The sequence below is a fragment of the Tympanuchus pallidicinctus genome, unplaced genomic scaffold, assembly GCF_026119805.1.
Source record: "Tympanuchus pallidicinctus isolate F22 unplaced genomic scaffold, pur_lepc_1.0 scaffold14, whole genome shotgun sequence".
NCBI classification, from domain to species: Eukaryota; Metazoa; Chordata; class Aves; order Galliformes; family Phasianidae; genus Tympanuchus; species Tympanuchus pallidicinctus.
Genome location: NW_026294659.1, coordinates 181,072 through 195,519, shown reverse-complemented (window position 1 = coordinate 195,519; position 14,448 = coordinate 181,072). Strand labels below are relative to the sequence as shown.

At 39.6% G+C, this 14,448-nt stretch overlaps 1 protein-coding gene across 1 annotated transcript; it reads left to right on the top strand.

The window, feature by feature from the left end:
- The first annotated feature begins 3,329 nt into the window (after window positions 1-3,329).
- Window positions 3,330-13,281, top strand: PIGA (phosphatidylinositol glycan anchor biosynthesis class A). The gene is made up of 5 exons (XM_052674133.1): window positions 3,330-4,194; window positions 4,743-4,875; window positions 6,555-6,687; window positions 8,217-8,423; window positions 9,762-13,281. The coding sequence occupies exons 1-5, from the start codon at window positions 3,525-3,527 to the stop codon at window positions 10,080-10,082; spliced, it is 1,464 nt and encodes a 487-aa protein (XP_052530093.1). The 5' UTR covers window positions 3,330-3,524; the 3' UTR covers window positions 10,083-13,281.
- The last annotated feature ends 1,167 nt before the right edge of the window (window positions 13,282-14,448 follow it).

Genomic DNA, 14,448 nt, shown 5'->3' with positions numbered 1-14,448 from the left:
AGCATTCTGTTTTTTCAGAGCGTTGGGCTGCTTCCAGATATCTCTTACTTGGTTTCCCTAGTAAGTCTTGCTCCACACTTGCTCCAGTGACACGATTACCATTCGGCAGTATTATTTTTCATGAATGTTCTCCATTTGAATCTTCAAGTAGCTTCTGCTTTCCTGAATCCAAGAAATCTTCCTGCACTAGAAGCTAGTTGTGCGCACTCAGAGCACTAGTCCTTGTCCTGGGTTTTCTTTTCCAGTGCTCCCCTGCACTAGTATCAGGATCTGGAACAGCACAGTTCTTTTGTGAACTAGTTTGTGAACAACTGATCCTCTGCTCTTGCCAATTATTGATGCTTTGAAATAATAAAGCTGCATGCTTTAGACATGTTACAAACATGTTAATTTAATACACCGTCTTATCACACAGAGCAAAAGCCTTCCACCAAATGGCTACCTTGTCCTTAAGAAAGAAGCAGTGTTGTACATCAGGCTTGGGGCAAAGCAACAGAATCAGCATGAGAGGAAGCTGAGAGGGAGATGAAGTAGCACAATACCTGGAAAAAAGTTCTCTTTTGTTTTCAAGAAAACTGAAGTGATCTCCTTGAGGCACAATGACATCTGCTGCCAGAACAATACCACAGGACTCTCTTTAAGCCTCCTACATCTTCTCTCTTCATTATCCCATCTTAGGAAGGTACTTCAGGTGGTATACAAGGACAGGGTTTGAAAGCACTAATTACTCTGCTGTCAATGTTTTTTACTGTCTGTTGTCACTGCCTTTACTCTCTATACGTTCCACAGTCTTACTCTGACCTTGTATCTACTTTAAATGAGAGTGCGAATACATGAAGTTCAGGCATTTAGAGGAGAAGGAAATGTGATTCCCTCTTTAGTTGCTGATCCCTCCACCTCAGAACAGGGTAAGTTGGACTCTGGATGTGCCCAGGATCAGTGATGAATAATAAACAGCAACCCTGCCACTGAAAAGTATGTGGTGTCCTGTCCTTAAGAAACAGTTGTGGACACAAAATGTAGCAATATTTTTATCAATGGTGTTTTGATTTTTTTCCATTCCGTGTTTGTTTGTTTTGTTGGTTTTTTTTTTTTTTTTTTTTGTTGTTTTGTTTTGTGTTTTTTTTTTCCCAGGCTTGCTGGTAGACAGTTTTTTTCAGGACTGTTTGAACATGACAGTCAGAGGACCTTGCTGGTACAAGGTGACAGAACTGAAGATATGACAATAAACATAGCTGGATGTTTAATGCAGAATACAGATGTCAGAATATCAAACTTAACGTGCAAGTTCAGAGGCAGGGAAGCTTCACCATAATACTTTTCCTGACCTCCTTCAGAAAGCCGTTCCAGAGCTTACAGCCAATTGCTGAGAAAGCACTGAATTCTCTCTAAACTTCAGATAAACAGAGGGCCAAAAAAATCATAGCTGCTATGGCATAAAATGCGGTTTCTGAGAAGATGTGGGTGTCTCCTGTGGAATGTTTTGCAGGTCAGTGTCAGCATTCTTGATTTGCACAGTGGTCAGCATTAGCTTATGGGTCACAACAGACTCCACTTCTGCTGATGAGAGGGGTTGTACATTGTACATCAGCTACGATTCATCTTTGGATTTTCTAAGCTGCATATCAAGAAGTATGATTTCTTTCTACAGAGTACAAGGAGTCTGATATTAGAAACAGCTAGTCCTGAAAGAAAAAAAAAGTTGTTTTTGAGACAGTTTAAAAAAAAAAAGTGTTGTTTTTCTAAGTAGAATGGCAGTGAACAGTACAGTTTGATTCTTCAGGGCAGACCTGACCTGACCACAAAGCAAGATACTACCAGAATTTATCAGGGTGCTGTACCTGAGAACCTCTAAGTGCTTTTCTCCTTGTTTTGCACAACTATTTTTTTTTTTTTTTTTTTTCCCTTGAACTTTATTTAGGGCAAACTTCTTACATCCAGGCTCCAGTTTCTGCTGACAACTAGGATCCCCATGGCCTCCCGCTCCCTTGGCTCTTTTCACAGTACAATTATATCATGAAATTCAGGTTCCCACCAGGCGTTCCACCCAGGCGGAGCACTTGATGACGAGGTCAGATGTACCAATACCAGCCTCACCTTTCTCAACACTGGAAAAGACTCAAAGAATGAGCAATGGTTTTCTTATTCAACACACCAACGCCTTTCAACTCTTCCAGTTTCAAAATAAAGGACCTGATTTCTTCCTTTTTCTTTCTTGTGATCAGCACCCCCAAACTATGTCTGTCCAAGCTTTAACCCAACCTGGAATCCAACCAGCACTGTGGCCTAGGTCAGCTCATGCCATAGATATTTGCATAGGAGTGATGATAGCATTGAATCTGACAAAATTCATACCAGAAATCTTTGCAATGAGAATCAGCTGCCAAGGAAAATATTGGGAACAATAAAACAAAGTCACGAACAGCTCTAGCTTGTTGAGATAACATCCAGTCTTGGCAGCCAGCAATGGACAAGCCAGCAAGGAACTGGTAACTGCTGATTCCAAAGCTCATTGAGAAGATAAGGCTCAGCCCAGTGATGCCAGCTCAGAGTGTCAGAGCATGTCACGCTACTCAGCTGTTTCCCAAACTGGACAGTTTCTGGACCATTTCCAACTATGTTTTTATTTTCGCTTACCAGTGGGATGTGCAGCAAGACTTGAGAACGTTTTGGGAGTTCCTACTGCGAATGACACAGACCAAAAGTGAGTCACAAGAGCTTCTCCTCTTGGGAATGGTGTAAGAACTTTGGAACCTTAAGGTAGCTCTTCATCTTACAACAGCCTACAGTTAACTTCTTTTCCATCAGCTTGCCTTGTAGCATGCAAGCTTTTCTAACAGTAATTAAGGCAGACCTCTAACCGCAGCACACGGCGTTGTTTGAGGTGAGGGGATGCAGCTTCCCACTGCCCATCTAACACGAGCATGGCTGATCTGAGGCCTGCAGCTCCAAGTCCTTCCCTCCTCATCTCACAGAACAACCTAACTGCCCCAGGACACCTCGGTGCCCAGTCTGGGTAACGACTGTGGAAAGGTCTCCAGAGCGGATTACGAATAGTATGGGGCGGTGACTCCTCACACACAAGGTGCCCAAAAGGAAGAAACGAAACCGGCACCGCCCCCACCGCGGCCCTTCCCACCATCACCGCCACCCTCCCGACGCTCGCAGCCGGCTCCCATTGGTCGCTTCTTTTCCCGCGTGACGCGGCTGCGGGCGGCGATTGGCCGAGGCTCGGCTGCGGGGACCGGGCGAGACAGCCGCGCGGTTACCGTGGTGACGCGGCCGTACCCGGAAATGGGAAGACGGCGGGCAGCGCCCAGCGAGCGGCGGCGGGCGGCAGGTACGTGCGCGCGCCCCCCTGCGAGGCGGGTGGCGGCTGCTCGAGGTGAGCGCGCTCTTAAAGGGCCCGCGACGGCCGCCCCCCCCGCCGGTAGCGCGGTCGGCGCGGCCTGCGCGCGGGAGATGGCCGGGCCCAGCGATGGCGAGGGGCCCGTGGGGGTCCGACGTGTGGCCAGCAGGGAGTGATGGCTCCTGGTCGTTGCCCCGGCGGGAGGATGGCGGCAGGGAGGGCGCAGAGCGTCTGCATGGTGTCGGACTTCTTCTACCCCAACATGGGCGGCGTGGAGAGCCACATCTACCAGCTGTCACAGTGCCTCATCGAGCGCGGCCACAAGGTGCTGGTGGTCACCCACGCCTACGGCAGCCGTAAAGGCATTCGCTACCTGACCAACGGGCTGAAGGTGTACTACCTGCCACTGAGGGTGATGTACAACCAGTCCACTGCCACCACGCTCTTCCACAGCCTGCCTCTGCTCAGGTACATCTTTGTGCGGGAGCGAGTCACCATCGTCCATGCCCACAGCTCCTTCTCGGCCATGGCGCATGACGCGCTCTTCCACGCCAAGACCATGGGGCTGCGCACGGTGTTCACGGACCACTCGCTCTTTGGCTTTGCGGATGTCAGCTCTGTGCTCACCAACAAACTCCTGACCGTGTCCCTGTGCGATACGAACCACATCATCTGCGTCTCTTACACCAGTAAGGAGAACACGGTGCTGCGAGCGGCGTTGGACCCCCGCATCGTGTCTGTCATCCCCAATGCTGTGGATCCCACCGACTTCACCCCAGACCCGTCTAGGAGGGATGACAGCACTGTAACGATCGTGGTGGTCAGCAGGCTTGTTTACAGAAAAGGTAACGGTAGCAAAAAATGTTGATTTTGGTCATCGCTCCCATTTGCTCATGTTGGATTTAGAGTTATATTTCTTCTCTGATAGAGAAGATTTGTAAACTGAAATTTGTAAAGTGCAAAGCTTGGCTTATGTTACTTTACTACCTTAGTGCATCCAGGCCTGGATGCACTTCCAGCACAGGAAAGATGTGCAGCTTTTGGATTGGGTACAGGGGAGACCATGAGGATACTTACAGGGCTGGAGCACCTCTCCTATGAAGAAAGGCTGATGGAGTTGGGCTTGTTCAACCTGGAGAAGAGAAGGCTCTGGGGTGACCTCACTGCGACCTTCTAGTGCATGAGAGGAGTATATAACAGGAGGGAGAGCGTCTTTTTACATGGGCAAATAGTGATAAGACAAGGGGGAATGTAGCAGTAGGCTACATCATGGTAAGTGCTTTTACAGTAATGGCTTGTCTTACATTTTGTGCTCTTAGGTGTTGATTTGCATAATGATGTAACTTCTAATATCCAATACAATAGCATCTTGCCTTCTACTTTATGTTCTTAGGTATAGATTTGCTTAGTGGTATAATTCCTGAGCTCTGTCAGAAGTATCCAGAGTTACATTTCCTAGTTGGAGGAGAAGGACCAAAACGAATTGTACTCGAAGAAGTGCGGGAAAGATACCAGCTACATGACAGGTTTGTTCTGAGCATGTTTCTAATCACTGTACTTAAGAGGTAGGAAAGAAAGCAGCTCCTTGCCTTCTTCCCTCAAAAACTTGAGGCTGGAGAAGGGAAGGTAGAAAGATCAAACTCTAACTGAGAACTTCTAGAGTTGGACTATGATCTTGCAAGTTGACCTGGTGTGAACCTTGTCTTGAGTCAGAGATAATCTGAATTTATAACACTATTAATGTACTTGCAGTATCACTATGTGGCATGAATTGTTAGATGGCTACTTTATGTTGCTATGTGAGAATGTGTTGCTTATATTGTCTGTGGGAATAATTCCTAATAATTCTGGAAGCTTCCTCCTTGCCATTGCTCTACTTTATTTTCTTTAACTCTTTTAATTTCAGTACGAAACTCTTCAGGCCAGGACTTATTTAGTATGTCTTCCTGTTGTGCTAGAGACATGTTTGTTCGAGTAAATGTTACCAAATGGTTCTGTGATGTCTGTAAATATTTCTTTGTTGTTGTTTGTTCAAAGGTAGTTTTTTATATAGCCAGTACCAGGTTCTTAATTTTCCAGTATCTGTACTGTACTTCAATCAGTAATTCTTCCATCTGTTCCTGTCTGGTATGAAATATACTTGTTTGTTTGTCTTTCAGTTCTCTTTTTTCTTTCTTCTGGTTTTCCAGTACCTCTCCAAAGTGATAGGCTCTGATCTTTCATATTCTAATTTTATTTTATTTTTTAATTTTGACCTTTGACAGTGGTCACACCTCATGCTGAAAATTCAGATAATGCATCTAAACACAGAAAGGCGCACTAATCTTTATTATGAATTTTGTGAAGCTGGGTTCTTGTAAAAAGCTAGAAGGATCAGCCAGTAGTATTTTGAAGGTGGTTGCTCTTAAAACAAAATGGGGAAACTCCTTCTCCACCAACTTTGTCTGGAAAAAAAGCAAGAGAGTCTTGTATTTCTTAATTGTTGATCAAGATTTAGAGATAATGGAACAAGGTGTCTGCGTTGCTTCCCTCTCTATATGTGTGTATGACTGGAACTCATTTTTCAGTATATACGTGTCTTATTTTCAGCTGGGACGGAATTGTGTTCTTCATAGTGTCTGGTATAATGCTATGTTTTGTTTATAAGAGAAAAACAATATTGTACTGATACTGTAAAGTACTGATTTTTATAGGTGCTTTTGAGCAGTGTTGTACAGAGCCAAGGCCATTCTCAGCGAAGGGCCCAAGGAACGGGGAAGGAAGAGAATTAGGACAGCTGACTTAAACTGGCCAAAGGGATTTCCATACGATATGACATCATGCAAATGGAGTCTTGAAGGGGGTGGGAGTTCATCTCGCTCTCTTCCACTGCTTGGGGACTAGCTGGGCATTAGTTGAGAGGTGATGAGCAATTTCTTGTGCATTACTTGCAATATACATTCATATGTATTAATATATATATGTAGTCATAACTATTATCCTTTTTCTTTTCTCTACCTTAGTAAATAGTTTGATCTCAACCTCCAAGTTCTACTTTTGTATTTTTTTCCATTCTCTCCCCCACCCCACTGGGATTTGGGAGAATGAGCAAATGACTATGGGGTACTCAGCCACTGGCCAGGTTAAACCACAATGATGTTTAACATTTTACAGAACTATTACAGCACAAATCTAGTGTTTATCTTGTATTTTTTCTTATATACAGGGTACGTCTCCTAGGAGCCTTGGAACACCAGGATGTTCGAGATGTTCTAGTCCAGGGTCACATTTTTCTCAACACTTCCCTCACTGAAGCCTTCTGTATGGCAATTGTGGAAGCAGCAAGCTGTGGTTTACAGGTAAAACAAACAGGCAAATAAAAACCTCAACTGTCTAGAACGCATGTATCCATTTCAATCAAAATTCATGAAACCTGTAGTAGAGTTAAGAATATAGGCACACCTGCTAACTTTCAGTTTGAATTAACCAGACTATCTCTTCACAGTGTTACTGTGTATGTACTGATATTACAGATTGAAGGGTAGTTGATGTTCATGAAGACTTACTTTGACTCTGCTTGATGAGGAGCTCCTGAAAACTGTCTTAGGACCATAGGTGGCTGGTCAGTTGGACATATTAAACTACCAAACTAAACCATTGTTTGATGACTATTTTCCCTCTGCATCAAGGTCTGACATACAGGATCTTACTTCAGCTGAATGCAGGCATTCAAATTAGGAGGAGAGAGAAGACACTGGAGCTATCACATTACAAGTCCTTTCTGGCTAATAGACAGCTCAATTTATAGATTGACAGCTAAAAGAAAAAGTTAATCAACAGTTATAAGGAACTGAGGTCCTCATATTAAAACCTGAAGAAACTTTTTAAAAGACAAACTGATGAAGTATCTAATGATTTAACCCAGCAGGTAGCTAAGCCCCAGTGGGGTGAGGGAGAAAATGGGTGGGGGAAAAAGATAGAACTTTTGAGTGAAGGGAAAGATTGTTGAATGGGCAAGAAAAAGGAATAAAAAAACAACCCCACAAGTGATACACATTGCTAGTCTTGTAGCAATGGTTGCCCCCTCCACCAACTCTTCTATGTTTTATTGTTGTTTTATTAAACAGGATGATGTCATGTGGTATGGAATATCAAATATATTGGCCATTTTGGGTCAGCTGTCTTGATTTTTGTCCTCTCCTACCTTCTTATGTACACCCCCCTTCTTGCTAGTATTGCTGCATGAGAAACTGAAGAGTCCTTGGCTTAGTGTAAACACTGTTCATTCCCCAGTCATCTGTTTTCCACTGTAGGTGTTGGAAGCTCTGTGGTTTTCTTACAGTTGCCTGCTAGAAATGATTAGAGAACACAAGTTGTAGCACTTCTTGATTTCGCTTTAAAAATAATTCAGGTTACTGAAGTTGTAAAGAAATTCTTATAAAGGTTCAGCCTAGAAACTATAAACTGAAGGTAGATGTGGTAAAACTGTTATCCACAAGTAGAGGCAACAGTTGTTGTGAGGGTCTATGGAGAAAAGGTCCAAAATCTAGTTGCACATAGTTTTCTACTGTGAGAAACACCTTTAGGGAAAATGTCTTCTTAATCACTCACTGGACCATCTTTTGTCTTACCATGTAATCAAATAATTCTGAACATCATTAAAAGTAATTTGTTGCCCTAGATCTTCTCTAGGGCTTATACCTTTAGTTCTCATGCAGGTAAAACTCCCAGTCTTCATGGCAACCTTCATGGCAACCAGTCATTGTATTGGGTTTTTTTTCCTCTTTTTCTGTTTGATAATGTTACATCTAAACAGTGAAACAGCATGATCATCACTGTATTTTATTGTTATGCAGTGCATGTAGTAATTCTTTTGTTTCTTTCAAAGGTTGTGAGTACAAGAGTTGGTGGGATTCCGGAGGTGCTTCCAGAAGATCTCATTATTTTATGTGAACCTTCCGTGAAGTCTTTGTGTGATGGACTAGAAAAGGCAATTGCCCAGCTCAGATCAGGAAAACTGCCATCTCCAGAAAGTGTTCATAACAAAGTGAAGACATTTTATACATGGAGGAATGTAGCAGAGAGAACTGAAAAAGTATGTACAACCACTTTAATTCTCTTAAAATACATATCTGGAAAGTGACTTTTTTGAAACATTGTATGTGCATCTCTGTTTAATTTTTGAATGTTTTTTTTTCCAACAAACTCAGGTGGTTTGTAGAAGTTCAGGAAATACTTCTCTTTTCCAAAATAGGCTTTTTTTTCTTTCTACTTGCTTTTTTTTCCCCCATGACATAACGCTGATAAATGTTCTGAAGAATAGCCTAGATCTTTAGTTACATTTCTACTCGTATAATTTTTTCCAGAGTTTTCACAGTAAGTAACTTTTCTGGCATAACTAGCAAACATGCTGCATAAGATTTATGAAAAGGAGAAGAGTTCATGACACAGTTTAGTCTGTGATATGCTAATGACTGGTTTAAAATGAGGAGACAAGAGGTATCTTAATGTCAGCAGACATATCTGAATATATATGAGCTATGGATGTAATGAAAATAAATTACCATGCTTTTGAAATCATATTTCATAATTAGAATTGTGCTTCAGGGGGGAAAACTCAGTCATTAGTGAAGAATATTAACTGCGATAATTTATTCACTCCTGTAAAGATCTGTCACTCTTGACTTTAGCCCCTGTGTTTTGGACAAGAGTAGCTGGAACACATATGTCTTAATTACTTTGTACTGTTTCTTAGATAAATCTCTCTTTTATAAACTTCCTAGAAGAAGTGTCACATACAATGACTTTATCAAATACTGTCAGTACAACTTATCTGACGATTTTTTAACTGCAAACAACATTTCAATTGCAAAGTTTTTATAGAAGTCAGCCTAGATTTCAGCTGCTTTTGTAGCCCTTCCTTAAGACATGAAACTAAACTCTGTTAACTGGGAGAAGGACACACAGAGCTTAAGTTGCACAAAGGACAGTTGTTTGTTAGCTCATTGCTAATGTATTTGTAGGATGAAACCTGCAATGTTCTCAACAACAAAGCTCTTTTGTATGATTTGAGACTCGAGTTGTGTATGCAGGTCCCTGAAAACATTTTTCTGGTTTATGAAACTATATTGGATGTAAAAAATATATATATTTTTATATATATGACATAGCTAACCCTGATGTAGCTGTAGGTGTCCCTGTTGCCAGAGAAGTGTAGTAGGTGGCTTTCAAAGGTCCCTTCCAACTTAAGCTATTCTGTGATTCTGTGAAACACAGGACTAACCATATAATGTATGACTTTACATATATGTTTGTCATTAATAGCATGTATTTTCACATTCATTAAAGTTTATCATAGCAGTGTTTCTTTAATTAAAAATCAGTTTTATGTTCTGGTTTACTTACAGGGACTCTCTGTCTTTTCTCCTCTTAGGTGTATGAGAGGGTTGCAGATGAAGTGGTTTTACCAATGGATGAGAGACTTGACAGACTCATGTCTCACTGTGGCCCAGTGACTGGGTATATTTTTGCTCTTTTTGCTGTTCTGAACTTCCTTTTCTTGTTGTTTCTGAGGTGGATAACTCCAGATTCCATTATTGATGTTGCAATGGATGCCACAGGTCCTAATGGTGCATGGACTAAACAGTATTTTGGGGCGAAAAGAGGAAGAGTTAAAGAAGAACCTCCAAGCTCCAAAAGTGTTCAGATGGAAATTAAAAATGCACCAGTCCCTAGAGGTTTTAAGGCTTGCTGATAGATATTACTACTTAAGTTCTTCAGTTTCTTTCTGGAGCTCTTTGAAAGAAACTTGATTCAAATGTACTACCTCAATTTAGGATTATGTTCTTATTTAGTTTTGAGTTCTTGAAAGTATACGAACATCACTTTTGCACTTAAAGCTGAGGGAGAACATGGATTTTTTTATGTGTCAAGAGCCTTTGAGACAAAAAATATTTTTTTTCTCTGTAAATTGAATATTACAGACTGAGTATAAGCTTTTGTGGTATTTTGAGAAGCAAAACAGAAAAATTATTAGTTTACTGTAATCTATATAAATTCCTTATAATTACTGTGATTTTTTGAGACCTATCTAAACAAAGCATACCTTTTCTTTCCTAAGATGAAAATGGCACTTGAAAATACTCCTAAATTCTTTATTATTCTCAAATTCTGTATTACTTTGAATTCATTATTATCATAGAAATTTCAGAGACTTAGTTCTATCAGTTGTGTCCCAGTGGTAGTGTTTTGCCTGCACAGTCTTATAATTTTGAAGTCCTTTATGAAATTAGAAAATCAGATTATCCTGTTATTAAAACTCCATAATGAGTTTTTGATATTTTCAGAATGGCTGAATTTGTCCTCCTAACATACACATAAGAAAGAGAGGCAAAACTTACGACTTTTTTTTTTTAATTATTTTTTCCTTAAAATACATAGGTGGCTTTTTAAAAAATAGAAAGGTGAGGGGATGATATTGTTTAGCCTTTAGCATAATATAGTATAGCCTTCAGAACCAGCTCAGGCCTGAAAACACCTCCAGCAGACTATGCCAAAGCATAAATTAATGTGTGTGTGTGTGTGTGTTTGTGTATGTGTGTTTATATGTGTGAATGAGAGAGAGAAATCTGTAAGAGCTTAACAAGCCTTAACAAGCACCATCCTACTCTTATTATTATTTTTTTCCATTTGCCATTCTTCTGCTTTTTATGTAAATGGCATTACAGTCCATCTCTGGGAGGGACAGTGTTAGTGTGTGTGATTTCACTGAGACCACACCAGAAGCACTGTCAGACAGGTTCTGCAAGTTAACTTTAGAGAAGGCACCCCTTCAATGGGAGTAACCAATAGATAAGCTTTTCTTGAAGGGGAAAAAAAGTTCCTTGCACCTGTTAGCTGTAAGTTATTTGTAATAGGAACAGCAGAACATGCAGATGTGAGAGGAGGCAAACCTCTCACTGATGTCAGACAACCATCAGACTACCCCCTGCCTAATGCACCAGCCTGATTTCTTTTTCAACTGAAAAAATGATGATTTTTTTTGACCCTCAGTATTATGTAGTTGGACACTGTTTTAGTGTTAAAACTGTGCAATATGAAAATACTGTTTTCAAACCCTTGAAGGGTAGTATTTGAAACACAGCTTTTGTCAGTGTCATCTTTTCAGTTAGGGTACATTATTGCTAGAGAAACATTTGATAATTTAATTGACCGTATATTCACGAAACTTGGAAATATTATGTGAAATACATGCTACTTACAAAGTATTTTCTTTTAATAGAATTTTTTAGCTTTTGATACATAATGTAAAATATGCATTGTCTTACAACTTGAATCTTTCTCTATGTTAACAGTGGAGTTCAGCTAAAATGGTGCCACATGTTATGGTAAATGGGTGGAGATAAGGTAATGTTTTACTTACTTTTTTAAATAACAACATTCTAGTTTATAGCAGCTCTTTAAAAAAAAAATACTGATTATCATTCCAGGAAGATGTTATGCAATTTTTTAAATAATTTATTGATTCCAGTTTATTTCTTTTGGTTTCCCACAACAGCTACAAAAACAGACGTAATTTTCAGTAGGATTATGATAATCTATTAAAAAAAATTCTATTTTTTTCTTTTGTGGAACATTGTGTACTTATAATAAAACAGTTCATCTAAATGTTTATTTCATTTTCAATAAAGAATGGGTATTTTTCATTAGTATGTGGAAACATACAATTAGAAAGTATAGGAATATACTGCATACTGCTGCTTGTCATCATTTGTGGTTGAGCTTACAGTGATGACTTAGTGATGACTAAAAACACTTTGCATAAGCGAAAATATTTAAGCCATAACTGGTTTTACTACACATATACTGTTTCCCAATGCATGTAACTCTTTGATTCACTTACCTATCTTGTGCAATAGAGCAAGGGGTGATGTCACCATCACTCAACCATTTACAGTTTTGTAAAGCAGCAGTGAGTGAAATGGAAAACTTTGTTTGAAGGGAGCACAATAATGAGAAGTTGAGCAGAGGTGTTGTTTTATTCATTTCCAAACACATATTCCTAAAATACAATTTAATAAAACCAAAATGTTTCGGTTATGGTAGTGGGTGACATTTGAGTATTGTGAAATACTGAGAAAATGTTACCAACCAGGGAGTGATACTGAGTAACATCTTGCATAGAGCAAAGCCTCCTGTGTGGAGGAGGAGGGAATGCACCAAGCCCTTCTGTATAGAAGCTTAATTGCCCCCCTTCATAGAAGGGACTACCCAAGTGCACGCAGAAGTGTTTTGAACTACTTTATTTTAGCAGTGAAAATTTTGCATTGATCCATATTAAAATTCTATCACACAGATACAAGGAGAAGTTGTGTTTCCAGTACACTATTTGCAGACACTGTGAAGTATAGACTGCATGCTGATAGTTGAAAATTGTATTAAACCAGAGCAAGTATCAAGTGAATTGTGAATGTAAGATTTGCCTTTTAGACTGTGTTTTAGAGGATATGGATAGATCTGTAAGAAGCTGGCTGCACTGTAATGAACTTACTTTTTTGTGATCAAGCTTTTCTTCACCTTTAACAAATAAACTTATTTTTTCTCCTTTTGATATTTATGTTGTTTTGCTAGTCCTTTTATTCATATGTACTTAGGCTCATTTATTGTAAAATTTCAGTTACATAAAAACTCACTGTAAACAAACATAAGAACAACCCATCCTGAAAGTATTTCACAAATGTTTTTTTAAAGATCAATTTTACGTATTTTTAATATATTGCTTGACTTGCTATCATTAAACTACTCCTGTCATATTTGCTCTGTATTTTTCTTGACACCCAGAAGTACATTGACTTCTATAGTTTTTCTAATTATTCTCACACTGATGCGGTCACTTGGATGAAAGGGATATACGTTTCGTTGAAGAATAAAGCTGAGAGCAAGATGCTGTTTTACACCTGAATCTGTCTTTGTACTGAAATTACACATTTTTCTTGTGGACCTAACAGGATTATTTTCACGCTCTGACTTGTTTCAGCACCAGCTTAAGTCTGGTGGTGATGTTTGTGTGGGATTTATTGAACAGTACCATGTATAAACTGATTGTCTAGTACACATTGTTTTTTTAAGCTTGTTTAATCAGGAGGGACTGGTAGAATGCATCTAGAAGGTGAGTCATCCTGTGCTATCATAGGTGTTGGAGGCAGATAAGATATTAATTACCAGCTGGAATTCCTTGTCATCCTGCCCAGACAGTAGAGGTTTAGATAACCAGAATATATGCGGTGCAACAGGCTATGGGTAGGTGAGATTAATCCTTCATCTGCTTGATGAGAGCAAACAGTGAGTCACTACATACAACCCTTTCTAAAAGCTGGAGTGTTATTACTGTGCTATCTAAGGATGCAAATGAGGCAATGGTTGCATGGAAAGTAGTATCATTTATTAGATCAAACTGATAGAAAAATAGCTAGGTTCTCTACCATGTATTCTTGTTCTGGTTCCCTTAGAGATGATGTATTTGTCTCCTTTTTTCCAATTATCTTATTTAATTGAAAATGTTACTCAAGCTCTCAATTAAATACTTTAGAAATACACTGCTGTAATTCAAAGACTGTCAAGCATAAAAATAGACTTAATTCCTTTTTTAATTTTTTTGAGAGGAAGTTCCTCTCTGATTTTTATTTCATGGCCAAATTCTTCAGGTCATATCTGACATTTTTCTTACAACTAAAGTTAGGGTGACCCATAATTAATTTATTTTTTTTTCTCTAAGTCAGTCTGTTTTTTCTTTTGTGCTCTTTCCTTGCAGGCTTTTACATTAAAGATATATACTTTATATACTAAATTACTTTCCAGTTCTTCAAGGGATCCAGTTAAACTATTCACATCATGACATTTATACTGAAGGACTAACATATCTTCTGGATATTTTGATTTGTCAGTTTGGTAATCACTCTAACAGAAGACTGTTTTGGGTTAGACACTGTGCTGAAGTTCTCAATGAGGCATGTTTTTTCTACCAAGTGCTGAGATGTTCAGTTCAGTCCTGCAACCTATCAGTAAGTTGCACAATCCATCCCATTCAAAACACAACACAGTGACACAAAGCAGCAAGGGAG

Coding starts and splice junctions, on each gene's coding strand:
- PIGA (XM_052674133.1), top strand. CDS start 3,525: ATGGCTCCTGGTCGTTGCCCCGGCGGGAGGATGGCGGCAGGGAGGGCG. Junction 4,195..4,742: donor CAGGCTTGTTTACAGAAAAG/GTAACGGTAGCA, acceptor TTATGTTCTTAG/GTATAGATTTGCTTAGTGGT. Junction 8,424..9,761: donor TAGCAGAGAGAACTGAAAAA/GTATGTACAACC, acceptor TTCTCCTCTTAG/GTGTATGAGAGGGTTGCAGA.